The sequence below is a fragment of the Falco punctatus genome (genome assembly GCF_963210335.1).
Source record: "Falco punctatus genome assembly, chromosome: 6".
Classification (NCBI taxonomy): Eukaryota; Metazoa; Chordata; class Aves; order Falconiformes; family Falconidae; genus Falco; species Falco punctatus.
Genome location: NC_137585.1, coordinates 71,894,538 through 71,918,769, shown reverse-complemented (window position 1 = coordinate 71,918,769; position 24,232 = coordinate 71,894,538). Strand labels below are relative to the sequence as shown.

At 57.7% G+C, this 24,232-nt stretch overlaps 1 protein-coding gene across 9 annotated transcripts in view; it reads left to right on the top strand.

The window, feature by feature from the left end:
* Nucleotides 1-24,232, top strand: part of SBF1 (SET binding factor 1) — a 98,656-nt gene that overhangs the window by 56,379 nt on the left and 18,045 nt on the right. For 3 of the 9 annotated variants that reach the window (XM_080392781.1, XM_080392785.1, XM_080392782.1), the window contains exons 5-31: nt 1,340-1,450; nt 3,320-3,343; nt 4,548-4,653; nt 5,186-5,318; nt 6,787-6,895; nt 7,760-7,873; nt 8,642-8,719; nt 9,277-9,390; nt 11,505-11,633; nt 11,846-11,944; nt 12,564-12,768; nt 13,131-13,243; nt 13,741-13,890; nt 14,029-14,097; nt 14,652-14,810; nt 15,009-15,268; nt 15,521-15,693; nt 15,920-15,993; nt 16,096-16,291; nt 16,748-16,875; nt 18,045-18,220; nt 18,819-18,896; nt 20,463-20,602; nt 22,169-22,376; nt 22,523-22,719; nt 22,831-22,968; nt 23,990-24,082. In XM_080392781.1, the coding sequence (XP_080248907.1) occupies nt 1,340-1,450; nt 3,320-3,343; nt 4,548-4,653; nt 5,186-5,318; nt 6,787-6,895; nt 7,760-7,873; nt 8,642-8,719; nt 9,277-9,390; nt 11,505-11,633; nt 11,846-11,944; nt 12,564-12,768; nt 13,131-13,243; nt 13,741-13,890; nt 14,029-14,097; nt 14,652-14,810; nt 15,009-15,268; nt 15,521-15,693; nt 15,920-15,993; nt 16,096-16,291; nt 16,748-16,875; nt 18,045-18,220; nt 18,819-18,896; nt 20,463-20,602; nt 22,169-22,376; nt 22,523-22,719; nt 22,831-22,968; nt 23,990-24,082 (3,574 nt within the window). The remainder of the gene's footprint in view (nt 1-1,339; nt 1,451-3,319; nt 3,344-4,547; nt 4,654-5,185; nt 5,319-6,786; nt 6,896-7,759; nt 7,874-8,641; nt 8,720-9,276; nt 9,391-11,504; nt 11,634-11,845; nt 11,945-12,563; nt 12,769-13,130; nt 13,244-13,740; nt 13,891-14,028; nt 14,098-14,651; nt 14,811-15,008; nt 15,269-15,520; nt 15,694-15,919; nt 15,994-16,095; nt 16,292-16,747; nt 16,876-18,044; nt 18,221-18,818; nt 18,897-20,462; nt 20,603-22,168; nt 22,377-22,522; nt 22,720-22,830; nt 22,969-23,989; nt 24,083-24,232) is intronic. The other 6 variants (XM_080392788.1, XM_080392786.1, XM_080392783.1 and 3 more) reach the window with 5 other exon arrangements.

The window sequence follows — 24,232 nt, the reverse complement described above, 5'->3', positions numbered from 1 at the left end:
CTGCTTTGCAGCAGAGAGTGCCACACACCTCTGACCTGCTTGAGGGGAGCCAAAGCAGCCCCACTTTCAGGCTCAGCTCATGGCAGGACATGCTGCGTTTGACTGTTGAGCAGGGTTTGCCTCTCCTGTCGCTGTTCCCTGTCCCTGCCAGGAGAAGGTCAACAGGTGGAAACCCTGCCTTTGCTTTTTGGGTGAACGGACAGGTTTCACTGGCTGAGTCTGAAGTGCAGCCTGTTACTTCCCCAGCGTAAGACTTGGGTTGTTGTGGCTCCCTCCCTTCTCTGATTAGAGGTCTGTGCAGCCCGAGACTTGGACCCGTTGGTCCTCTGGTCAGCACGATGCTGAACTATGAGAATCCCTCTTGCTCAGGGTGAGGTCAAGCCATACACACATTACCCCAGGAGCCTTCACCACTGTTTGTGAATGTGCAGGAGTGTGAGCTTGCTCTTCATTCGGTTAATCTGTAGCCTGCCTGGCCCCTTCTCTCCAAAGCATCAGTATTTTTGTTTTCTCTTTTCCTTACTGACATGGGGAGATGGTTTGAGTTAAACAAAAAACAACACCCAGAGGATGCCTTGAAGACAAATTCCTCAAATTCCTTATTCATCTGTGTATTATAGCTTCTGTTGAATGCTGCCCTGTGCCTGTGCCCCCTAACTCCCTCTGTACTGGAGCTGGTGTTGCTTCCAGAATAGAATAGAATATTTTGGTTGGAAGGGACCTGCAATGATCATTTAGTCTCAGTGCCCTGTTCATGGCTGACCAAAAGTTAAAGCATGTTGTTACGGGCAGTGTCCAAACGCTGGGCAGACCGCAAGCAGAGCAGGGCCCGGACAGGTGTCTTGGGAAGCCCTGTGTGGAGAGGTCAGTCTCCTTCCCATCCCTTACTTGGGGTTTCTGGGAGACCCGATGCAAATCTGCAGAGACTGGGTGTGCTTGGGGGTGCTGGGGAAGTCCAGCTGTTTGCAGGCACCTCTGTCTGTGGAGCTTTTTGAAACACCTCTGTACTGCTCCTTCTGAGCTCTAGCCCAGGGACGCATCTGGGGACAGCTCTGGTGGGGTCAGTGCTGGAATGGGGAGGTGTTGCTGGCTGGAAGCAAGCTGAGCACGTGCTAATATCCTGACTCTGCTGATGAGGACTCACTGTGAGAGGTCTGAGGGGGAAGACCTCAAGCACTACACCTGAGAATTGACTGTCACAGGGTGTGTTTCTGTCTGGAAGCAAGTACCAGGAACCCCTCCATGCAATGGTGCTCCAAACTAGAGGGCCTCCCCAGCTGCACCTGTATGCATCTGCTTCCCACCCCGACGCTCAGCTGTGCTGTGCTTTCCTCTCCAGAACAGCCTGGGTTTGATCTATACCATCTACGTGGACGGACTGAGTGTGTCCTTGGAGAATGTCATCGGGAACCTCCTGACATGTACCATCCCCATCACTGGCGGAGCTCAGGTGGGTCACCTGCCCCTTCCCTCTTACCTATCTGTGCTTCTGCCTCCTGAGCAGCTCTGACAGAAGCAGGGATGTTTTGCTCAGCTGTATTCTGGCTTTGCTGTGCTGGGGTGAGCTGAGCAAGGTTGATTTGACTCGTGGGCAGAGTCTGGCTTGGTGCACTGGCAACTGAGGAGCTGCTGCAGTACACTGCTACTGACAAGTGCTTGGCTAGCACAGGCAGTGCCTTCCCAAGTGCTTAAAAGTAGAAACAACAAACCTCTGTGATTTGGAGCCACTCAGCAACTACATCAGCTGAGAAGATCTTGCTGCTTTGCTTAGCTGCAGCTTGCCATGACTAGGCAGCTTGATCTGGGCTCCTTGCTCTCTCCAGGAGGGAGTACTGGGTGGCTCGACTGCCAGCTGGCTTACGTAGTCACTGATCGATCTGTGCAAACAATCGCCATGGCCTCTGGTCATTCCTGCTTCAGGGAGGTCTTGCGCCTCCGCTCAGCCCTGCCTGATTGCCTGGAGAGCTGCTCCAGAGCCAAGTGGTCACGGGCCATCTGTGAGAGCAGGGACGAGTCAGCTGTAGGGAGACGGGCCAAGCAAGGCTAACGTTTGCCAGATGAGCAGCTTGGAGCTCTCCAAACCGCTGGCTTCTGCCTGTGTATGGCCAGCATCTCTGATGGACAGGCCTTGAGGAGCAACAGCCTCGCTTGTGCTCAGAACTCAGTTTCTCCTCCTGTTTTTTCCCCTCTGAGCCATGTGTTCCTCTAGCAGTCCTCCTCCTGCTCTAGGAAGGCCAGCTGGGCTCACTCGCTCGTGTGAGCAGTGGATGGGTAGGGAAGTGCTAACTGGAGCTGACTCGGAGCTGACAGAAGTGGAGAGAGCCCAGCTGGACCCTCTGGCAGGAAGCATTCAGAGAGAGCAGCGTAATGCCCTGGAGCTCTTCTGCCATGCTAATGCCTGGAACGTAACTGTGGATGTGCACTTGTCTCCTGCAGTGGCTTCACTTCCAGCTGAGCTCCACTTCCCCCAGCAAGAAATGCCATCTAATTCTCTCACCCAGGCTGCACTCAAGTGGAGGAGCCTTTGCAAGGCTGGGGCAGCACTGCAGGTTGCTGGTGCTTAGAGACAGCTTTCTTCCACCGCTGCAGCCCGTGACCATGAGAGGAGGCTGCTGTCATGAACCTGTGTGTCTGTGCAGGCTTCTTGGGCTGGTGCTTTCTGCTGGGCAGGAGCGGTGCCCCTTGGGCTCCCGCCATAGGTTCGGTGCTTCCTTTAATAATCCAGAGCAATGCGGGTCCTGGTATTTGCAGGAGGGGGATGGATGCCAGTCATATCTGAGTCCTCCAGAGAAGAAAGCAGGGTGCTGCCCACACCCAGGGGGCTGTGACTTGTGCCAAGCATCCTGGGTTTGCTCTGGCTGAGGGCGAGAGCCATAGCATTCCTGCGCGATCTGCCCAGATCTGGTTCTTCCCCAGCGGGACGTGTAAGCAGCATTACGGGAGAGGAGAGACTGTTCAGACAGGGTGGCTTTTCGAGCCACTGTGGCTCGCTGAACAGTGCTTTTTGGCACAATTATTTATCACTTCCCGGTTCTTGCAGGATCAATTCATGCTGTGGGAACAAGTAGTGTGCTACGGGAAGGACAGTCTGTTGGTGGCACTTCCCTTCCCGTGCTTTACCTGTTCTCCTGCTGTGTCCAGACACCCTTTTCCAGTGTGGTAGCTCTTGCTTTTGCTTTGTGCGTGTGTGCATCTCTCCTCTCCGAGATTATTGGTCCCTGCTTGTTGTTGGCCTCTGCCTGTGTTCGTCTTCCCTGTTGTCTTGCTGTCTTTGTGTGTTTCTAACTGACTGTGCTATCTCTGTCTGTCTCTATCTCAGCTTGACGCGGACGACGAAGCAGCGGTACGCACACCTTTTCTTTCATTGGGTCTCTCTCCTCGTTAGCGACCTCTCTTTTATTCTTCTGGAGGGTGGCACAGGCTGCCACTGGTGCAGCGGTGGACGCTCGGGCACTGTTAGTCTCAGAGCACCCTCAGCTGTGCGTGTGTCTGCGTTGTGTCACGCTGATGGGCAGCGGGGAGCGTGTGCCTGGGCGCCGGGGAAGGGAGATGCGTTCCTGCCCCGCAGCAGGCTGGCTGTGCACTGTTTGCCTCTCCATGAGCACGCTCCCCTGGGGGTTGTGAAAACATGGTGACCTGCTCTGGAAGGTCTGGAAGACCAGGTCAGGGGTGCTTGTTCTGCTCTGCCAGAAGGGCGGTTCAGAAGCAGATATCTGGGCTGTTGTGGTGGCGTGAGCTCTTGCGGCTGCAGGGGGCTGAGCAAGGAGGTGGGTTGCATGGCGAAACCTGCTATTGCAGGGGAGTGTTTTCCCTAGAGAGGTGTAGAAAGAGGAGAAGAGGGCCAGTGATCTGGTCCTGCCCCAGTCCTTGCGGCCTGGAGAGAGGGTGGGGATGTGTTGTGTTCCCTGTGCCACTGGGAATGAGCTTAGGTCTGGGAAAAAAATGGTATTGGAGAAGAAGCAATGAGACTGTGCCTAGTCTGTCTGTCCCCAGCCCTTCTACCAGGAGCCATCAGGCCTGCTCACACTGCCTGGGCACTGCCTGGGCACTCCCTGTCTGACGGGAGAGGCTGCGGAGCTGGTGCTGCTCCTTTGCCTGGCAGCGCTGGCTGGGCATGGCACAGGTGAACAGTTCCGCTCTGGTTGCGTGGTCCTGGAGAGCTCTCGTGTGCTACATTCCAGTGCAGGTCTCGTGGTCAGCCACTGAGGAGTTGTTCATGCCAGCTGTTTTGGCAGGTCTCATCCCTCCCCTTAGCCTGTGGCCCCAGTCAGGCACACGGTGTGTGTTTGTTGCAGGGTCTTCCTCCCTCTTCCTGCAGCAGCCTTGCTCCAGCTGTGCTGCCATGAGGCAGTGTGCCGTGGTAGGACACGCTGCCCCACTGGCTGCGAGGGTTGTGCCGAGGGCACGGCGGCCTTGGCCCTGTGCACGGCAGGTATTCAGGCTGCTGCCGGCTTGGAGAGGCGGCACACAGCTGGCTTGTCCTTCACACTTGTGGTCGCCTCTTGCTTGGGTGGATGCCCAGTGACTGAGTCTGTTTTCTCTTGCAGAGGACGATCTCGCTGGGAGCAGGGGACAGGCAGGTGATCCAGACACCCATCAATGATTCGCTTCCTGTCAGCAGCTGCAGCGTGGCCCTGCTCTTCCGCCAGCTTGGTGAGACTTCTCCCCATGCCTCCTTCTCATCGCATCCAGTGCCAAAGCCAGCTGGCTGAGTCCTGGGCTGGAGTTCCCTGCACGTCACTTCCCACCGTGCTCCTGAGCCTGGCTTGCCAGCTCAGGGCTCTCTTCCAGCTGCAGCCACCTCAGACTGAGCCCTCCCTGGCCCCGCTTTGCCTTCCCTTTCCCAGGAGGGCAGGAGTCTGGCAGCTCGGCTGCGGACATGTGGCCAGATCTCATGAGAAACAGCCTGGGTAGCAGGAGGGAGTGCCCAGAGGTGTGCTGCTGGTAGCCCTGCGCCTCTGGTTAAAGGACACTGGCAGCTCAAGGGAGCTGCTGAGCATCTCTCAGAAGAGGGGCTTCCTTGGGGGAGCGTGTACCTGGGCGGCCCCAAAGTGGCTCTTCAGGAGGGTGTTGAGTTCCTCTGTTGGGCAGAATGTGGAGATGGGGGGTGGGGATTGGTAGTCTCTGGTGGGGTATGAGAGGGGAACCCTCGTTTCTGAGTGCTCTTGTCTCCCTTTCTTCCCAGGCATCACCAATGTGCTGTATCTCTTCTGTGCAGCGCTTACTGAACACAAGATCCTGTTTCTCTCCAGCAGTTACCAGAGGCTGACCGATGCCTGCCGGGCTCTCCTTGCACTTATGTTCCCCCTCAAGTACAGGTGAGGGAACCCACAGCTCCTGAAGCCCCTTGGTGCTCCAACAGCACCCCAGAGCCAGCTGGGGCACAGCTGCCTGCCAAGCCCGTGCTGGCTGTCCTGACTCCCCTTCGCTTCACACCCTTGCTGCCTCCTAGTTTCATAGCTGGTATAACTGCGTTTTGGGCACTCTTGGCAAAGCGTCAGCTAGGTGAATGCCCACAGATCCTGGCTGTGCTAAAAGCCCCTTTCCCGAAGCCTTTGGCATGCACAGCCATGTAATTCCAGAGTGCGTCCACAGCAGCGAAAGGGTGTGAACTTCCCACCCTTGCCCTCCCTCCTCTCTAGGGCAAGACTGGAGCTCTAGCACTGGAAGCGTGGAGTGAGGCATTATCAGCAGTGTCTGTAGCTCCAGGAGCAGCTAGCATGCACTGTTCTGAGCTGTGGCAGCTCTTGACAGAGGGAAGCAAACCTGTCAGGCTGTGGGACATGGTCCAGCAGTGCGTGATCACCCCATGGTGCGTGTGGGAGAGGCCAGAGGTGCTTATCTCTCCAGAATCCATCCCCTTTCCCTTCTCTCAGCTGTGTTGCAGCAGAGCACAGAGCCCCAGTGCATCGCTTCTGCTGGCAGCCCTCCATTCCAGCCCCAGGTGCAAAGTCTTGCTGAATGGAGGGGCTGAACACTGGGAGGCTTCCAGAAAGCTGTGGTGCAAATTCTGCCCTCCCTAGAAAGGACACGTGCATACAGGGCTGTTGTTAAGATGCCGGTGGTGGTGGCCAAGCTGCCACGGTGATTCCTATGGGATGGCTGGCACCCCCCTTGCCCCAACCCTGGGGAACGAGTGATGCTGTTGACCCACGGGGCCTGGCCAGGGAAGGGGACACTGGCTCACTGACTGGGCACCACTGGGGCTGTTTGCACATCACCCAGGTAGGACAGCCAAGATAGACAGGCCACTGTTGCTGCCAGTGCCTGTTGCACTGTTTCCACACTGGCCTGCCGTACCCTGAGGCTGCAGAAAGGCTATTTGTATTTCAAAGAAAGCTTTCTTTTGGAGTTCAGTTGCTCTGCTGGAAACTTCTCCCTCGCTTAGACTTAGATTATAAGACCAGGGCCAGAGCATCTTAGAATCACAGAATGGTTTGGGTTAGAAGCAACCTTAAAGACCATCTAGTTCCACTCCCCCTGCCAGGGGCCAGGACACCTTCCACTAGACCAGGTTGCTCCAAGCCCCGTCCAGCCTGGCCTGGAACACTTCCAGGGATGGGGCAGCCACAGCTTCTCTGGGCAGCCTGTGCCAGTGCCTCACCACCCTCACAGCAAAACATTTCTTCCTGATATCTAATCAAAATCTGCCCTCTTTTGTTTTGAAACCGTTCCCCCTTGTCCTATTGCTACAGGCCCTACTAAAAAATCTGCCAGTGTTGAGGATGATGCTTGGGTAGAGAGCAGGGCTCAACTGGCTACAGCGATGCTCTTTTTTGGTTGCAGTTTCACGTACGTGCCCATCTTGCCTGCACAACTCCTTGAGGTACTGAGCACGCCGACACCCTTCATTATCGGAGTCCACTCCATCTTCCAGTCGGAGACGCAGGAGCTGGTGAGACTTGTGTACCCTGTCCCTTGTGCCAGGAGCAGAAGCAGTTCAAGGAAGCAGCAGAGGTTGTGTGCCAACAGTCTCAGATAGCAGCAAATGTTGTTCTGAGAGTGCCTGGGTCAGCAGGCTGAGCGCACCGGCTTGCACAGGCTCTGCTTGTTCGGGCTGGCCAGCCCGGGCTGCAGTCCAGGCGTGCTGCACAAGCCGGGCAGGGCTGGCTGGGCCCTGCATCATGGGGCTCTGGGCTGCAGAGCCTGCACGCAAACAGCTGGGGTTAACCGAGGGTTGGATTTGGAAAGTCAGCTGGCAGCGCTGGTCCAGGAGGCTGTGTTGGCACTTCAGACTTCAGTTTAGAAACTGAATTAAAGCAAAGCGTAATGAGTCTGATCTAAACTGAAGCAAGCTTTCGTGCAGCCTTTTGAACGAACTGCAGCGCGCCACTTTGGTTAAGCAGGATCGCCTCTGTGTTGGGCCAGGGTCAGTGTTTTCACAGCTCACCCAGGCTGATAAGGTACCGAGGGGTCTGGTGTCACAGAGATGTGGCATGTACCTGCTGAGCAGACCTTCATCCCTCTCCTGCCAGGTTGTCCTCCCCCTGCCACCTTCGTTGCAGGAAGCGATGGGTTCCCTTTATAGCTTGTGTGTTGGCAAATGCAAGGGTTTGGCGATGATAGATAAGAGAAAATAACCACTGAGGGCTAGTAGACTGCTCACAGAAGATGGGAGAGGAGACAGACACCATTCCCAAACCTTCCTCTCCTGAGCTGGGCTTACTCCCTCGCTAGCTCTCCATCACCCAGCAGGAGGTGGTGGGGAGGGTGTCTCAGAAAGCCTGGCCTTCTCTCATGCCTGTCCTGCCTCTTCCAGCTGGATGTTGTTATCGCAGACCTGGACGGTGGGACAGTCAATGTCCCAGAATGTGTACATATCTCCCTGCTCCCTGAACCACTGCTCCAGCAGACCCGGGAAGCCCTCTCTATGGTAAGTGCTGCAGCCTTTCCCCCATCCACGGGGTGTGAGCACCTCGGGAATGACACGTTTCCAGGGGTTGCTGGGAATGGAGCAGCAGGGACTCCTCTGAGAGCAGAGGTCCATACCCTGGGAGTCCTGCTGGCCGTGTCACAGGAGACCTTTCCTGATCCTGATGGTCTTCGGTGCATGGTAGTGCTGGAGTCGGGGGTTCTTCTGCCAAAGGTTTCTGGGAATCGGGCGGCTGGCTCGCAGCCTGTGGGCAGGAAGCAGCTGCCGCCCTGAAGCTTTTCTGGCTGCTCATGTCTTCCCAGAGACTGCTGGCCATGTGAGAGTGGGCCCAGGACAGCCGTGCCAAACAAATGCTGCATGCCTCAGCTTCTGCTCCTCGCCTGTGGCTGGGGGGAGATGGGGGGGTGGCTCTATTGCAGCCTCTCTGTGCTGAGCCCCCAGCCCTCCTGCGGCATACGTCTCCCCAGCAGAGCTGGAGTGGCTCCCCCTTCCCCACTGCCCTCAGCCCACCGAGCTGTGCCCAGGTCTGGGCTCTGGGCAGCGGGGCTTCACAAGGAAAGAGTCAGGCCTTGAGGCTTCCCTTGCACAGCAGAGGGTTTTTTGATACCTGGTGGTTCCAGCCACGTAGGTTTGTTTTCAAGCCCCTTGGACTTTTTCTGTGGGTGCTGTTGGGTCTCTGGGGAATGATGCTTTGCTTTTTCCAGCTGTGAAGGTAGAGACCCCCTCCCAGGCCTGTGCCTGAGTGTGCTTTGTGCCTTGTCTGTGCAGGTCTTGGACCCAGAGCTGGAGGTGGCAGATCTTGCATTCCCCCCTTCAACGATTTCTGCCTCTTCTCTCAAAATGCAGGTGAGCGGAGCGGGGAGGAAGGGGGACCCCTCCTGCGAGGTTGCTGTCCTTCCTGGGACACCCTGTTTCTTGGGTGTGGAGCAGACAGGCACAATTTCAAGCCCATCTCCATCTTGATGTTGCTGAGGTTAGGAGGCAAAGCGCAGTACAGCCAGGACACTGAGGCCACAGCTCTGAGCCATGGCCTGGAAGCCAGCAGTGCCGTTTCGGTAGCTGGCCCATGGACAGGGGCTACCGGGTTTACTGCTGCGCTGGAGAAGGGACTGGAGACAGACACCAAATGTTCGGGCACTTCAGCAAAGCCTGGGGCTGTGAGAGCTCCTTTTTCCTCTTGTGTGCAGCATCGGGGGTGCTGTGCAGGGGGGACAGAACAGCGAATCCAACCTTTTTCTCTGGAATCTCTGCTGAGTTTCCTGCCCTGCTCAGCAGAACCTGACCCTGACACGTGGTTTGATCCCCTTGCCTCTTTGCTGGGTGTAAACTCCTGCCCCCATGAGCTGGCTTGTCTGCACCCTCTGCCTGACCACACTGACTATGCTGTCCTTCCCTCTTCACAGGATAAGGAGATCCGTGCTGTCTTCCTCCGCTTGTTTGCACAGCTGCTTCAAGGCTATCGCTGGTGTCTGCACATAATCCGCATCCATCCTGAGCCAGTCATCCGATTCCATAAGGTGAGGTGCTGGCACGGGCACACGTGTGCAGGCACCTCTGGCATGCCGGGTCCACCAGCCTGGCCTCAGTCTGAGGATGGGAAGCAGCTCCCAGAGGGAAAAGAGCCACTTCTGGGAGTTGTGTGGTGGGGAAGGGAGGAAGCTTTTGGGACCTGGCGAGCAAGGGAATGCAGGGAGCTTGTTTCTGCAGTGACTTGGCTCCACCTGCTCTACGGCCTCCTGTCCACACGGCAGAATTGTTTTTTCATTCTGTCCTATGGAATAACTTTTTGAGGTGGGCTGGGCAGAGGTTGGGGAGAGCTGATCTGTGGAGAGGTGTGCACTAATACAGCTGTATCTTGAAGACAGTCCTGTGTTTCCAGCAAGTGACCTGTCCTACGCCAATCCTGGGTCCACCTGCATCCCGTGTTTGTCCTTGACCATCCCCAGGTCTCATGGGTCAAGACAGTGCTTCCCTGTTTATGCCTGTGGGTGGTCAGATGCAGTGCAGCTGGTGTCCCCTGTGCCTGGTGTCAAGCAACCTCTGAGGCTCATGGGAAGCTGTCCTTCACATCCTGGCCTGGAGCTAGGGATTTTCTTAAGATCTGGGAAGAGGACAAAGGCAGGGCCTGCCTCCCCTGGTGCTTTTGGGGTGTTAGCTGTACCAGAAAGGCTGGGAGGGCAGGGAGAGCAGGGAGAAGTTTGGGTACCCATGGAGAAGACCTAACACAGGAGAAGGCAACAGACTGTGGGAGCAAGAGTAGAGGGACTCAAGTGTTGCAGCTTGCCGTGGCCACATCACACAACCTGCAAACATCTGTGCCCTCCCTGCTGCATGGTCAAGGTCACTGAGGACAAGCAGGCAGGAGCCTTCCTGTTGCCTGTGCCTGCCTGCTCTGCCCAGCCCGTTGTAAGGCCAAGGGGGCAACACCTTGTACCTACAAAAGTGTGCCAGGAGAGCGCATGCAAGCACGCACGCACTGTGCACGGCCTGGACTCGTGCATCACCAGTGCTGCTCTGCGCTGTAAAATGCCTCGTCTCTGAGTCAGCAGTGTGTTCATAGGAGTTTTGAGCTATATTTTTATGCTCAATAAAGATTCCCAACAGGTGCCTGACAAAGATTCACTAGTGCCATAAAATCATAAACATGCAGTAAATGTGAGAAAATGTCCTTTCATAAAACTGCTTTACAATGAATAAAGTATAATGAACTTCCATTTCATAAAAATCACTCTGTGTAGCAACAGTATGCGGTACAGAATAACCTGAGTTTCACTTATTTAGCTGCTTTGGTCACAGCAACATCTGTGCTTCTCTCACAGTGGGTTTAGGGCCATGGCACTCAGCAGTCCATGTTCTGGTGCAGTGCCTGTGACTCCAGTACCAAGCTCTGCACCTCTCGGCTCCTTCCCCTGGAAAGAGGCTGCTCCAGCTCCTCTGCAGAGGGGTGAGGAGGGCGAGTGTAGGTGGCATAGTGGTCCAGAGGTCCGTAGTGTCGTCAGGGCTGCGGAAGAGCAGTCCCTGCGTAGCATCCTCATCCTGTCCCACTCAGTGAGTCAGTGTGCAGCGAGCGGGCAAGGGTGTTTGGAGGACCAAAAGCTGTTCCCCACCAGCTGCTTCTGAAGGCAAGTGATGTGCCATAGCTGGTGGTTCTGGGTGGGGTCAGCTCCCATGCTCATCAGCTGAGGGGCAAGTCCTAAGGGCTTTCTGCAGACACGGGAAACCTGGTGCTTTGGGCTCCTGGGGATGGTGAGAGGTGCCTTCAGAGCCATGGTCAGGAGAGAGGTGAGGTGAACAAGCGTTGCTCAGGATGAGGTCCTTAACACAGCTCCCAAAGGACGCTGTGGCCCTGCTTCCCCTGGGGTGCACACGGGGGCTGATGCTGTGCCTTTCACTTGCCATCAACTGTGTCCTGCTGCAAATGCTCCTCTCGCTTGCAGGCCAGAGGCACAGGTTTCTGTGCAAACTCTGTCCCTGTGCTGACGTTGGGCAGGGAAGGAGATGGCATGGTCCCACTGCCACCCAGGCACCCGCTCTTTGCAGCAGTAACAGCATCACCCACACTGCCATGTCAACTGGAGTGACTTATGCCTGGGCAGCGCTGCTGACGAGTGTGCACTCTCCCCTCTTCCAGGCAGCCTTCCTTGGGCAGAGGGGGCTGACGGAGGATGACTTCCTCACCAAGGTGCTGGAGGGCATGGCGTTTGCTGGCTTTGTGACTGAGCGGGGGGCCCCGTACCGCTCGATTGACCTGTTCGATGAGGTAAGCAGCAGTGTGGGAGCAGTACCCCCTGCCTGACCATCCCGCACATCCTTGCTCCGCTCAGCTCTCCCTTCCCCTGGAGGGAATGAGCCAGGAATCTGCAGTAACACTCTGGCTGCGGCATTGCGCTGTGGGTTGGAGCCAGGGGATGGGAAGGGTGGCCAGATCCTGTCCAGCAGGCAGCTGCCCCTCTCACCCATCTCTTTTCCCAGCTTGTGGCTTACGAAGTGAAGCGCATGCGTGCAGAAGAGGGGAACAAGCAGAAAATACTGCGGCACATCAAGGAGTTGGCGGAGAAACTTTACAAAAATGTGAGTCTTGGAGACCCAAGGGATGGGGCAGGGAGAGCTTGGGTTGGAGCCCTGGTTGGTCTGTCCTCCCTCTGTAAGCTTTTGCTGGGACTGATCCTTTGTGGTGTGTGATCCTGTCCTACCCTGTGCTGTCACATGTGGCAGGGCACCTGCTGATGTGTGCAGAAGTGTCTGGCCTGGTGTGAGCTGCTCCCAGGAGTGGGATTCCTCGGTTTCAGGTGGCCTGGGCATCATGCACTCCATGCCTTTGCTCCAGAGCAGCAACTGTGCTCGTCTGATCCAGGGCAGGCCAGTGAAGGTCCTCTGAAAGCAGAGCAGTGCCTGTGGGGCTCTTGGCCATCTCAGGATGGAGCTCCTGCATGGTGCTTTGCTCGTGGCTGTGGTCAGGGCCAAAGCGAGCTGCTCTTGCAGCTTCTGGGAGCAGAGCATGCCAGCACTGCTGCCCAGACATCCTGCCCTTAGGGCTGTAGGTTTTTGGGGGTTGTAGATACCAGCTGGGAGGCCATTTGGCCTCAGAGCAGACGAGGTTGCTGAAGGCTGCCTTGCTGTAGCTCCTGGCCTGGGAGAGGACACATGATACAGACGTACGCCTGAAAAGAAACTGTCTTTGCTGTGCCAGGAGAACCCGTACCCCGCGGTGACCATGCACAAGGTGCAGAAGCCCACAGAAGGCTGTCATCTGCGTCTCCACCAGAAGCCTTTTCCCCATTTGGATGAGGGGACAGTGCAGTGGATCATCGACCAGGCCACTGCCAAGCTGCAGACAGCTCCTCCTGCTGTGAAGGCAGAGAAGAAATGCATGGTGCCATCGGGACCCCCCATTGGTACGTGTGTGCAGAGGGCCTTTCCCTGTGGTGAGAAACCCTGCTCAGGAGGAGCTTTACCATGGTGTTGCTGGCTCCTCTTCATACTACGGCATATCTGAGGGTCCCACATGAGCAAAATGTGCCTTGGAGAAGCAGCAGCACTGTCCTTGTCGGCTTCTGCCCCTTGGGCTGCTTAGAGCTCCTTGGAGTCTTACCAGCCAGTGTGAGAGGATGGATGAAGGCCCCGTAGTATTCTTCCAGCATGAGCTCTTGGAGCCTAGACCCTTGCCCTTGTGGAGCAGGGGAGGGGGCACCCGTCTCTTCCCTCCCAGGGGTGAAAGTCCTGCCCTGATGGAATTAACAGGCAGTTCTCTCCCCAGCTGCCATCATGGAGCGCAACGGCAACGCCCTGGCCAACAGTGCCCGTCGCCTGGAGGTGGTCAGGAACTGCATCTCCTACGTCTTTGAAAACAAAATGTTAGAAGCCAAAAAGGTGAGGGGGCCCCTGAAGGTGGTTGAGGGGGTAGAGCCGGGGGGTTGCTCTGCTGCTCCTCCCTGGCAGGCTGGAGTGGACATTCCCTGCCTGTGTCCCGATCTCTGCTGCCCAGCTCTGTTGCCATATGTTCTCCACTGCTCCTCCTGGTTGTGTTCCTGGGCTTTTGGCTGATCACTCCACTGCACCAGCTTAGCACTATTTCTGTGTCTCCCGGTGCCCCAAGGGTCTGTCCCGCGGAGATAATGGGGCTGAGGTCCTGAGCAGGAACCTCCCAGGGCTGTGCTCCAGCTGGCCAGATGCGGAATTTTGCTCTGGTTCGCCTCCACATCCGAGTGCGGATGACTGTCTGTAAACACCCTGGTGTCAGCCAGCACAACCAGGACATGAAGCCTGTCCTGCACCTCCTCATTGTGTGCTGACCTTGAACTCACTGCCTGACCAGAGCTCCGCTGGGCCCTGTCTTTCTGCTACATGACTTCTTTTTTCCTCTGCAGCTATTCCCTGCTGTGCTGCGTGCCATGAAGGGCCGAGCAGCCAGGCACTGCCTGACCCAGGAGCTGAACCTGCACGTGCAGCAGAACCGGGCGGTGCTGGATCACCAGCAGTTTGATTTCATAATCCGCATGATGAACTGCTGTTTGCAGGTAGGAGAGAGCTGGGGAGAGCGCATCGCTTCAGAAGGAGCTCGTCTCCCCATGTGGGAGACAGCACCGCGCAGGAATTGGAGTGGATCTAGGGGGTCTTGCAGCGAATCCCCTTTTAACATCTCTGCTCTTCCCCAGGACTGCACTGCCATGGACGAGCATGGGATTGCAGCCGCTCTCTTGCCGCTGGTCACCGCTTTCTGCCGAGTGAGTACCTGCAGTATCCTGACCCCCTGTGCGGCCCTTGCAGACTCGGAAGGCCTTGGAGGCCACAGGCTGAAGGACAGGGAGCCTGCGCTGCAGCCAGCCTGAGGGCGTATTGTCCCCTCGCTGCTTCTCAGAGTACAACGTCCTGCCCAGTAGCTTTCAACCGCTTGCGAGGCTGGCCAGGCTGGCTGCACCAGTCTCTGGACCCAGGGCTCCAAAGATAGCTGGAACACCTGCGGGAAGGGCGCTCAGAAACTGGGGCTGCTCCGAAGTGCCAGCCCAATCTGTTGGTCGAGCTGGGCTGAGATAAGATTCTACCTCCTGTAAAGCATCCGTAGCGTGAGGCCCTGCGGGGCTCTGGGTGGGTGCTGGGCAAGTCTGAGGAGAGTTTGCAGGGGATGCTTGGAGGAGCTGTGATGCAGATGTCCCTCCTGCAGGCCCAAGGGTATGTTGCCACTCCCAGCAACAGGCTAGAGCAAGGATTGCCTGGAGAGGAGACCTTGGCACAGAGGCCGTGTTTATATGAAGCTCTTTTCCACCTTTTGCTTCCTCAGAAACTGAGCCCGGGCATCACGCAGTTTGCCTACAGCTGTGTGCAGGAGCATGTGGTGTGGACCAACATCCAGTTCTGGGAGGCCATGTTCTACTGCGATGTGCAGAACCACATCCGAGCCTTGTACCTGGACAACAACGAGGAGAACCACACGGATGAGGTGAGGAAGTGGCCACAGTGCCAGTGTCCCTGCAGAACTGCTGCAGCTCTCCCCAGAGGTCCACGGGCTGATAAGGGTGCTGAACCAGCCTGAGGGACTACATCCTGGTTCTGGGAGATTCCTGTGGGAACAGTGGGGTGAAGGCTGGCAGGTCCCCTGTCTGTGCAGACGGCTAACATCTGCTTCCAACTCCTTCAGGAGAGCACAGAGGGGCCACAGGAAGCCAAGTCTGCCCTGGAGATAGCGTCGGAGCAGCTGAGGCTCTGGCCCACCATGAGCCGAGAGAAACAGCAGGAGCTCATCCAGAAGGAGGAGAGCACAGTTTTCAGCCAGGCCATCCACTACGCCAACCGCATGAGCTACCTGCTGCTGCCTCTTGACACTAGCAAGAACCGCCTGCTCCGCAGCTCTGGGCTGGGGGACGTGGAGAGTGTCAGCAACAGCTTCGTCACCAACAGGTGAGCAGGGCTGGAAGGCTTGGTAGGGCTGTGCTGCAGGGGCACCAGAGCAACCAGAGCTGGGGATGGGAGCTTCTCGGTGCAGTGCCTGGGGCATCTGGATCATTCAGCTGCCATCGGGGTTTGATGCAGGTTGCAGTGCCCCAGGGGTGTTTTGTATTAGGAGTGGAAACTCCTCTGGGCTCTGCTTGGTGTGAGTTACAGCAGCAGAGAGATGTTCTGGGTTAACTCTTCCCTCCTCCTGTACGGCAGCATTGCTGGCAGTGTGGCTGAGAGCTATGACACAGAAAGTGGATTTGAGGATGCAGAGAGTTCTGATGTGGCCAACTACGTGGTGCGATTCATCAACCGCTTTGTGGACAAAGTCTGCACAGAGAGTGGAGTCACCAACGACCACCTCAAGGGGCTGCATGTCATGATCCCTGGTAATACACGTTGCGGCAGTGCTGGGAATGGGCAGCTGTGTCACCTCGCTGGGGACCCTTCCGTATCAACGGGGCGGGGGGTCTGCTCAAGAGACGGTTCTGCAAGAAGCGGTGGGAAGGCCAAGGGAAGGCACACGCAGTGCTGCAGGGCAGGTTGGCAGCCTGCCTGGGTGGTGTGTAGGGCAGGACTTCGCTCACAGTCTCTTACCTTTGTGTTTGTCCGCAGATATTGTACAGATGCACATAGAGACACTGGATGCCGTGCACAGGGAGAGCAAGAGGCTTCCTCCCATCCAGAAGGTATGGACCTGGCCTGCCGCAGCCGGGGAGAGGTTCTGGTGCTGTGTGTGGCTATCATGTCCCCTTCCACTGGTCTGAACTTCCTATTGTACATCCCTGTAGCCAAAGCTGCTGCGTCCCAACCTGTTGGTGGGTGAGGAGTGTGTGATGGAAGGGCTCCGCGTGTACCTCATGCCTGATGGACGGGAAGAAGCTGCTGGAGGGAATATTGGTGGTCCACCTCTTCTCCCTGCAGAAGGAGCCATCTTCCTCACCACTTACCGCATCATCTTCAAAGGCACTCCCACGGACCCTCTGGGTAAGGGTCTTGCCTGCACCACATCCTCTGTCTTCAGGGGCTGATGATGCCTGGGGAGGAGGTGGCTGGTAGCTCTCCTGGAGCAGTGGCTGCAGCTCACCTTGCTGCAGGAGCTGCCGATAAGGGCCTCAGGTGGTTGCTTTGGGCAAGTGACCAGCCAGCACTAGGTCTTATTGGGGTCTGCCGCAACCACCGCAAGCTTGATGGTTGCACCCAGTACCACAAAGGAGGTGGTTGCTCTTGCTGTCCACCTTTGGCAGACAATAAATTACTCATGCCCATCCTAGGCATCATCTGCAAGTCGCCATGGACTGGCTGCAGTGTGCCTGGCTGCTTTATCCTGTGGGGCTCTCTGTGGTGATGGCCACTGAGGAGACTGAGGCCACAGCGTGGCCTGGCTTTGTGCTGGAGCGAGGCAGTGGGATGCGGCTAACCTGTTCCCGTGCTTGTGCCCAGTGGGGGAGCAGGTGGTGATCCGATCCTTCCCCATCGCCTCACTGACCAAAGAGAAGAAGATCAATATCCAGGCCCAGGTGGATCAGTTCATCCAGGAGGGCTTGCAGCTGCGCTCGTGCACATTCCAGGTGAGACCGCGTGGGGCTGTGCGCTGCTCCTTTGCATTGCACTGTCTCAGCTGAGGAGCACGCTGCTGGGGAGACCCAGCTGGTATGTGACCACGGCTGGCACCATCCCTTGGCACAAGGCACTGCCCAGGCTGAGGTGGTTTGGGGGGATTAAAGACAACCCCTTGCGGGTGACAGGGCACCTGAGGGGCGGAACCAGAGGCCCCTTTGCAGAGCAAGCAGTAGGCTGTGTTCCATAGCATGGTTTGGGTTGGAAGGATCTTTAAAGACCATGTAGTTCCACCCCCCTGCCATGGACAGGGACACCTTCCACTAGACCAGGTTGCTCCAAGCCCCGTCCAGCCTGGCCTGGAACACTTCCAGGGATGGGGCAGCCACAGCTTCTCTGGGCAGCCTGTGCCAGCGCCTCACCACACTCACAGTAAAGAATTTCTTCCTTATGTCTAATCTAAACCTGCCCTCTTTCAGCTTAAAGCCATTCCCCCTTGTCCTATCACTACAGGTCCTGATAAAGAGTCCCTCCCCATCTTTCCTGTAGGCCCCTTTAAGTATTGAAAGGCTGAGGTCTCCCCGAGACTTCTGTTCTCCAGGCTGAACAGCCCCAGCTCTCTCAGTCTGTCCTCATAGGGGAGGTGCTCCAGTTGCAGTCCTGTTGTATGCAGGATCAACTTCTTGCTCATTAGCTCAGGGCTCCTTTCCAGCTGCTCCAGTTGCTGCTGGAACCCTGAGAAAAGCGCGAGGCGTCCCCACGCAGCACCCTGGGAGGTGGTACTGCAAAACCTTGTAGCACATCTTGGAGAGAGATACCGTAGGGTGAGATGTGACAATGCAAGTAGTTACTCAACATTTTCCATCTTTGAGAGACTTATGGAGGTAAAGCAATGCTGGGAGGAGAGCAGCTAAAACACTGTCTGCGTGCTCAGAGCCGCGGTGACTGAGTCTAGGGACACAACAGGAGCGGAGGTGCTGGATACAGAGTGCTTTGCAGGAGGAAGGGTGTGGGACAGAGGAACTGGCACGGACGGACAGACAGGGCAGCCTGGCCTGTGCCCGTCTCAGTCGCTGCTCCCGACTGGGATCTGAGCTCTTCTGCCCTGTGCTGTGGGAAGAGCCCTTCCCAGTCCCCTGGCCCAGCTGTGCGCCGTGACTGCTCTCTGCTGTTCCTGCAGTTGCTGAAGATTGCCTTTGATGAGGAGGTGGCTTCAGACAGCGCTGAGATCTTCAGGAAGCACCTGCACAAGCTGCGCTACCCCCAGCACGTGCGTGGCACCTTTGCTTTCACTGTGGGCCAGTCACCCAAGCAAGCCATGCAGCCCAAGGCCAAGGAGAAGAACCCCTCACTCAGGTACCCGCGCCATCGTGCCGTGGGGAGACCAGCACGTGGGGATGCGCTTGACCCTTTTGAGGCACTGCAGGGCTTCTCCTCTCCCTCCTCCAGTCCACCCAGAGCAAGCTGCTGAGCAGGGGTCACTCAAGAAAAGCTGGGGCGTGGACTCCTGAGCTGGAGGTCAGGGTCCCTGAGCCAACCTTGCTCAGACCTCTCCTTGCTCAGGATCTCCACTTGTTTGTGGGGGGACATGCTGCACGTGTGGTAGCGGTCTCCTGGCTCCACGCAGAGGACCAGTCAAACTCGAGGAGCAGGGTGTTTGCTTCAGTGGCATTCCCAGCCCTGTTGCCCAGGCCAAAACAGTGCAAGCCCCGAGGAGACGTCTCATGGGAGAGGTTCCAGTGGGCACGAGAGCAGACTCTGCTGTGCCGGAGGATGGGGAGTGCTGAGGGGCAGCGGCAAAGCTCTGTGCATGGTGCTGACCTGTGGCCAGACCCCGTGCCGGCACGTGGTGGCTAGGTTCAGCGACGCTGTAGCGCTGGGGTCTGGTTGGTGCTGTGTTCGCGCTTGGTGTGCCCTGGAGTCTAAGCATCTCTCCCGTGTGTTTGTGACTCAGCTCCCAGCAGGTGACCGATATGTTCCAGGGCCTGACAGTGGGGGTCATGTCCCTTGGGCACCTTGGCCATTCAACCACGTAAGATGCCTTCACCCTGGGCGGGAGCTTGCGAGGTGGCATTGGCTCAGGCTGCAGCCTTCACTGCTCCCAGGGTTTCTTCTCACCTGCTCTGCATGCGACCTGGGCTGTGGGCTTGTCACTCGGGGAATGCCCTTTTCCAAGCTGCCGGTCTGACGTTCAGGTTTGGGGTGTGCACTGTCACCGTCGCAGCACCGTGGCCTCCAGAGGCAGTTGGTTGGTCAGTCATCCTAGTGCTCTGTGGCGCACTGGTGGATCCCAGGACATGCTGAGGGAGCTGTGCCTGTACTGCTAACCTCCAGAGACCTCTAGAGCTGCCGGGTCCAGCTCTGGGCCTGGGCACAGTCTCAGAAGCCTGTCTGAACTTCAAGGTGTGCTTTGTCACCCCCCTCCGAGTCTGCTTCCAGTGCCCCACACTATCTGCAAATCTTGTTCCTCCGGTTAGAAAGCCCTCCCGTTCCTAGCCTCCATACCTGAGCGTTTTTTCTCAGGACGGCATTCTCCCTTGGTCCTGAGGCTTCCCCTCCCTTGGTAAATGTAGGGAGCAGTTGGCTTTCCTCACCATCTGCTTTGTGAAGCAAAACAAGGGACCTGCTGCTCTCACTCTGGCCCGTCTTGATAAAGGTGAATTTCTAGAGATCTTTGCATCAGTGTAGCTGTTATCCTGGGTTGGATGTGGCCTCTTCCCTGGCTAATGTATGTCCCACAGGTCCTGCGTTTGTTCCCCTTCGAGCCCAGGGGCTCACCGAGACAGTGGTGAGCGTGAGGTCCTGCGTGCGGGCAGGCCATTCCTGCCTTCAGCAACTCCTGCCTGCTGGAGCTCTGTCTGCAAAGCCTGTTGTAGCCATGCAGCCTAATCACCTGTGGGTTTTGGAAGGTGTCCCTTCCCTGCTTTCCCCAGGCTGCCCTCGGGAGTGGCTGAGCCCAGCTGCGCTCTCTCCCTGTCCCTTATGTGGCATTGAGCAGGTCACCTTCCACAAGTTGCCTCCCCTCTGCCTGGTGAGGAGCAGCCCTGTGTCAGGGCAGGCTGGCAGCATCCCCGGGGTGGATCCCCTGTCCCCTGCTGTGACTTGAGCCAGGCCGCTGCTGATGGGAGCTCCGATGTGGGGGTGATGGCATTAGGGCTCGGGACAAGGCCAGGTCACTGCTGATGGGAGCTCCCATGTGGAGGTGATGGCATTAGAGCTCGGGACAAGGCTGGCCTCCTGTCGGGTCGGGAGGCTGGGGCACCTGCTCAGCCTGGCTGCGCCATCCAGCCAGGAGAAGGCAAGCACTGTAGGCTCTTGTAGGCTCTGCCTCTGGCTTGGTGGCCTCCTACAGCTGAGAAGCCATCTTCTCCCTACCAGGGAGCTAGCAGGTGACATCTCCCCTCCTGTGGTGACAGTGATTTTGACCCCATGCCTCTAGCCAGTGGTGAGGGATGCCTCTGTCTCTGCTTTGCTCTCGGTGTGACTGAGTGTTGGTGTCTCTAACCCTTCAGGGGCTGCTCTTCTGGCCGTGCTGGGCTGTGGTCACGCACGCGGGGGAGGTGGTGTCACCTGGCCTCAACTTCTTCTCTGGTTCCAGGACGCTCTCCAAAAACCTGGTGAAAAATGCCAAGAAAACAATTGGCCGCCAGTACGTGACACGGAAGAAATACACGCCGCCCATGTGGGAGCAGCGGAGCAGCCAGCACTTCCCAGAGGACAACGAGGATGAGATCTCAGGTTGGGAGCACCCTGAGCAGGGAAGGGAGGCTGTGGGGAGCGGGGCACTTGCTGAAGCAGGAGCATCTTCCAGCTAGGAGAGGTCTCGGCCATCACTCTGCAGAGGAGCAGACGTGGGAGCTTCCCTGGTGCAGAGGATCACCACTAGGGTTGTCTCTCCCAGTTCTCGACAGTCTGCCAGCTCTCATCTGCTGGTGGTGGCCACTCGACATACTTCCAATATCTAGCAAGCCCTGCAGAAAGGAGCAAGTCCTTTGGTCTGTGGCCTCAGCTCCTCTGATGAAGTCACAGATTTCAGCTGCAGCAAGGCAGGTTAGGTTACATGTGAGAAGAGGTTGACTGGTTTGAGAGTAACAAAGAACTGGAAGAGACAGGAGTCCTCTGCGTTGAAGACTACAACCTTTCCAGGTGGGAAGGCCTGTCAGAGAAGATGTGGTGGATGGGATTTAGGGTTTCAGTGGGAAGTGGTGTCTGTGGGGACCAGTTCCCCCTGCCACGTGTGAGGCAGGTCTGGCCGACTGACGTGGCTGATTTTTGATCTTTCCTTCTGTTCACTTCCCTTTGTTCACTCCCCAGTTTGGTTGCAGTGCTTTTCAGCTCGAGTTCTGCCACAACCATTACACAAGCGTTTGGTGTGTCCATCATTGAAGTTATTAGCAAAAAACACCGGCTGTGTTCAGGCCCAGAAGAGAGAGGTCTTTCAGATCCATCATTGTTCTCTAGTTCTGGCATTAGGAAATGCGTTAGGAGCATTAGGAAAGCTGTGTGTGGAGGGCAGCCACCAAGGGTTGTGTCCACCTGACAGTGATTTTGCCTGGATGGAAGTGTTGCAGGCTGAAAGCCTTGCTGGAGCCGAGGTCTCACCTGTGTTGCCCTCTTCTCCCAGGTGGTTGCTCTCCTTTGAGGGAGGAGATGAGACCAGTGTGGTGGAGGAGCTCTGGACCGATTGGTGCTGGGCTGTTCCTCATCTCTCGGTGGTATCATGCGATGTGAAAGCACCAAAGAAAACTGCTCTGACAGTCAGTACCCAGGCAGCTGACACTGCGCTTTTAACCTGACAAGTAAAGATGCTTGCTGCAAGGGGGAGACAGACTTTTTAGTAGGACCTTTAGCAACAGGACAATGGGGAATGGTTTTAAGCTGAAAGGAGGCAGGCTTAGGTTAGATATAAGGAAGAAACTTTACTGTGAGGGTGGTGAGGCGCTGGCACAGGCTGCCCAGAGAAGCTGTGGCTGCCCCATCCCTGGAAGTGTTCAAGGCCAGGTTGGATGGGGCTTGGAGCAACCTGGTCTAGTGGAAGGTGTCCCTGCTCATGGCAGGGGGCTGGAACTACATGGTCTTTAAGATCCCTTCCAACCCAAACCATTCTGATTCTAAGCTTCGGTGCCCAGCCCTTTGGACAGGGCAGCTGAGCTCTCCTGTTTCGGATGAAGGTGGTGGGAGGGAGCTCCTGCCCTGTGCTGTCTCTGCTTGGCTGGGAGATGCCTCCAGCCCATCCTCCAGCTGCATGTGGGACACCGTGCCTGTTGCCGAGGGCAGACCCAGACTCCCTTTCTGTCTCCACAGTGTCTGAGGAGATGGACCGAAGCACTTTGACCCCCACTACCACCATTAAACCTTCAGATAAGATGACCATCAACCACCTGGTAGAGCGAGCCTGCTGCCGCGACTACCAGCGGATGGGGCTGGGCACCCTCAGCAGCAGCCTTACCCGCTCCAAGAACGAGCCCTTCCGCATCTCCACTGTGAACCGCATGTATGCCATTTGCCGGAGGTGAGCCTCAGTGGGGCCGTGGCCGAGGAGGGGGGTCCGCAGGGTCAGGAGAGGACAGCGAGGGTCTTTCCTGGCTTGTGGGAGCTGGGGGCAGGGCTTGCACCGTTCCCCCCTGGGCTCTGCAGAGCCTCCGCTGTCTCCTGCAGCTACCCCGGGCTGCTCATCGTGCCGCAGAGCATCCAGGACAACACGATCCAGCGGATCTCCCGCTGCTACCGCCAGAACCGCTTCCCTGTCGTGTGCTGGCGAAACTCCCGCACCAAGGCCGTGCTGCTGCGCTCGGGGGGGCTGCATGGCAAGGGTGTGGTGGGCCTCTTCAAGTCCCAGAACGCCCCCACTGCAGGTGCTTGTCCCCTCTGCCCCTGGGCAGCGCCCGTGCCGGGAGTGGGCTGCAGACCCCTCCTCGGGTCCCGTGCCGGTGGCAGAGTGGTGACGCTCGTGGCTCTCCTCCCAGGCCCCTCGCAGACGGACTCCACCAGTTTGGAGCAGGAGAAGTACCTGCAGGCTGTGATCAACTCCATGCCGCACTACGCCGACGCCAGCGGGCGCAACACACTCAGCGGCTTCACCTCTGCGCACATGAACAGCTCAGGTGAGGAGCGCGGCCACCGCTGCAGAGCAGCAGGGATGCAGGAGGGCTCCTGCTGGTGTGCGCAGGGCCCCCGTCATGGGTCGTGCCGTCCGTCCCCGAGCCTGGGCAGCCAGGTGAGCTGCTGTCTCCAGACTCCCATCAGAGGAGGCAGCAGAGCCTTTCCAGCGCGCTCTCCAGAGCTCCCAGCTCCAGCTGGGCCTCCGTGGCTGGTGGTGGGAATGGGTTTTGGGAAATCCGGTAGCCCTGGACCTGTGAGCACTGGGAGCCCCAGACTGTGCTCAGATCCAGGTGCTCGCTGAGGACAGGGTGGGGACAGATCCTGCTAGCTGCGACCTCGGCACCCTTTGCACCCCAGCGCAGCGAGCAGCAGTGCTCGGGGTCTGCCACGGGAAGCCTTGGTAAGTCTCTGCCTCCCTTGCTTTCCGAGCAGCCTGTCCTTCCCTGCCGGGGCAAAGCTGCCCGTGCTGCCCTGCCGTGCTCGGGTGTCATTCATCCTGTGTCTCAGCCATTCCACCCCATTGCTGCTGCAGAGCTGACTGAGGGCCAGGGGGGCTGGGGGGGAACAGCCGAGGGCTCCCTGCAGCCCGGGGAGGAGGCAGCTTGCTGAAAGCCCCTCTGAGGCCTCTTCCCTGGCGTGGGGGGACGTGCCCGGAGCCACGGCTGAAGGAGAGAGGGTCGGAGCAGCACTGGGGGTGGCAGGGGAGAGACCTGGCGAGGGGGCTGCCGGACTGTGGCAGTGACTGGGTGATCCCCCCGCAGGGCAAAGTGCCCGGGGCAGAGTTGCAGGAGGGACAGGCCCCTGCTCACACTGCTGCGCCTGGTGCCTTTTTGCTGTGGCTCCAGCTGGAAGGTGTTTCCCGCGCGCTGGCCTCCTGGTCCTGGCCCCGGGCGCTCCTGCTTGCTGCTGCTTTCTCTCTTTGGCCCCTTCCCCTCCCTCCCGAGCAGTTGTGGGGAGGCAAGGAGGGAGGACCCCTCTGGAGCAGCACAGAGGCCGAGAGCTGACATTTTGTTGGTGCTACAGATTTCTCCGACAAGAGACAGCCTAAGCTGGGATCGCTCATGAAGCAGGTGATGGGAGGGAAGGACGATGGGCCTGGTACTATTAGCCGCGGAGGTGAGGACATGCGAGTGAATTCTGCCTCGTGGGGGCCTGGCAGAGGCCCCCGGCTCGGGGCAGCTGCTGTAGAGTAGATGCTTCCCCTTTGCTCCCCCTGAGCTTGCTGCCGTGGGGCAGCTGCAGGGAGGGAGGGAGGGACCCGCTGCA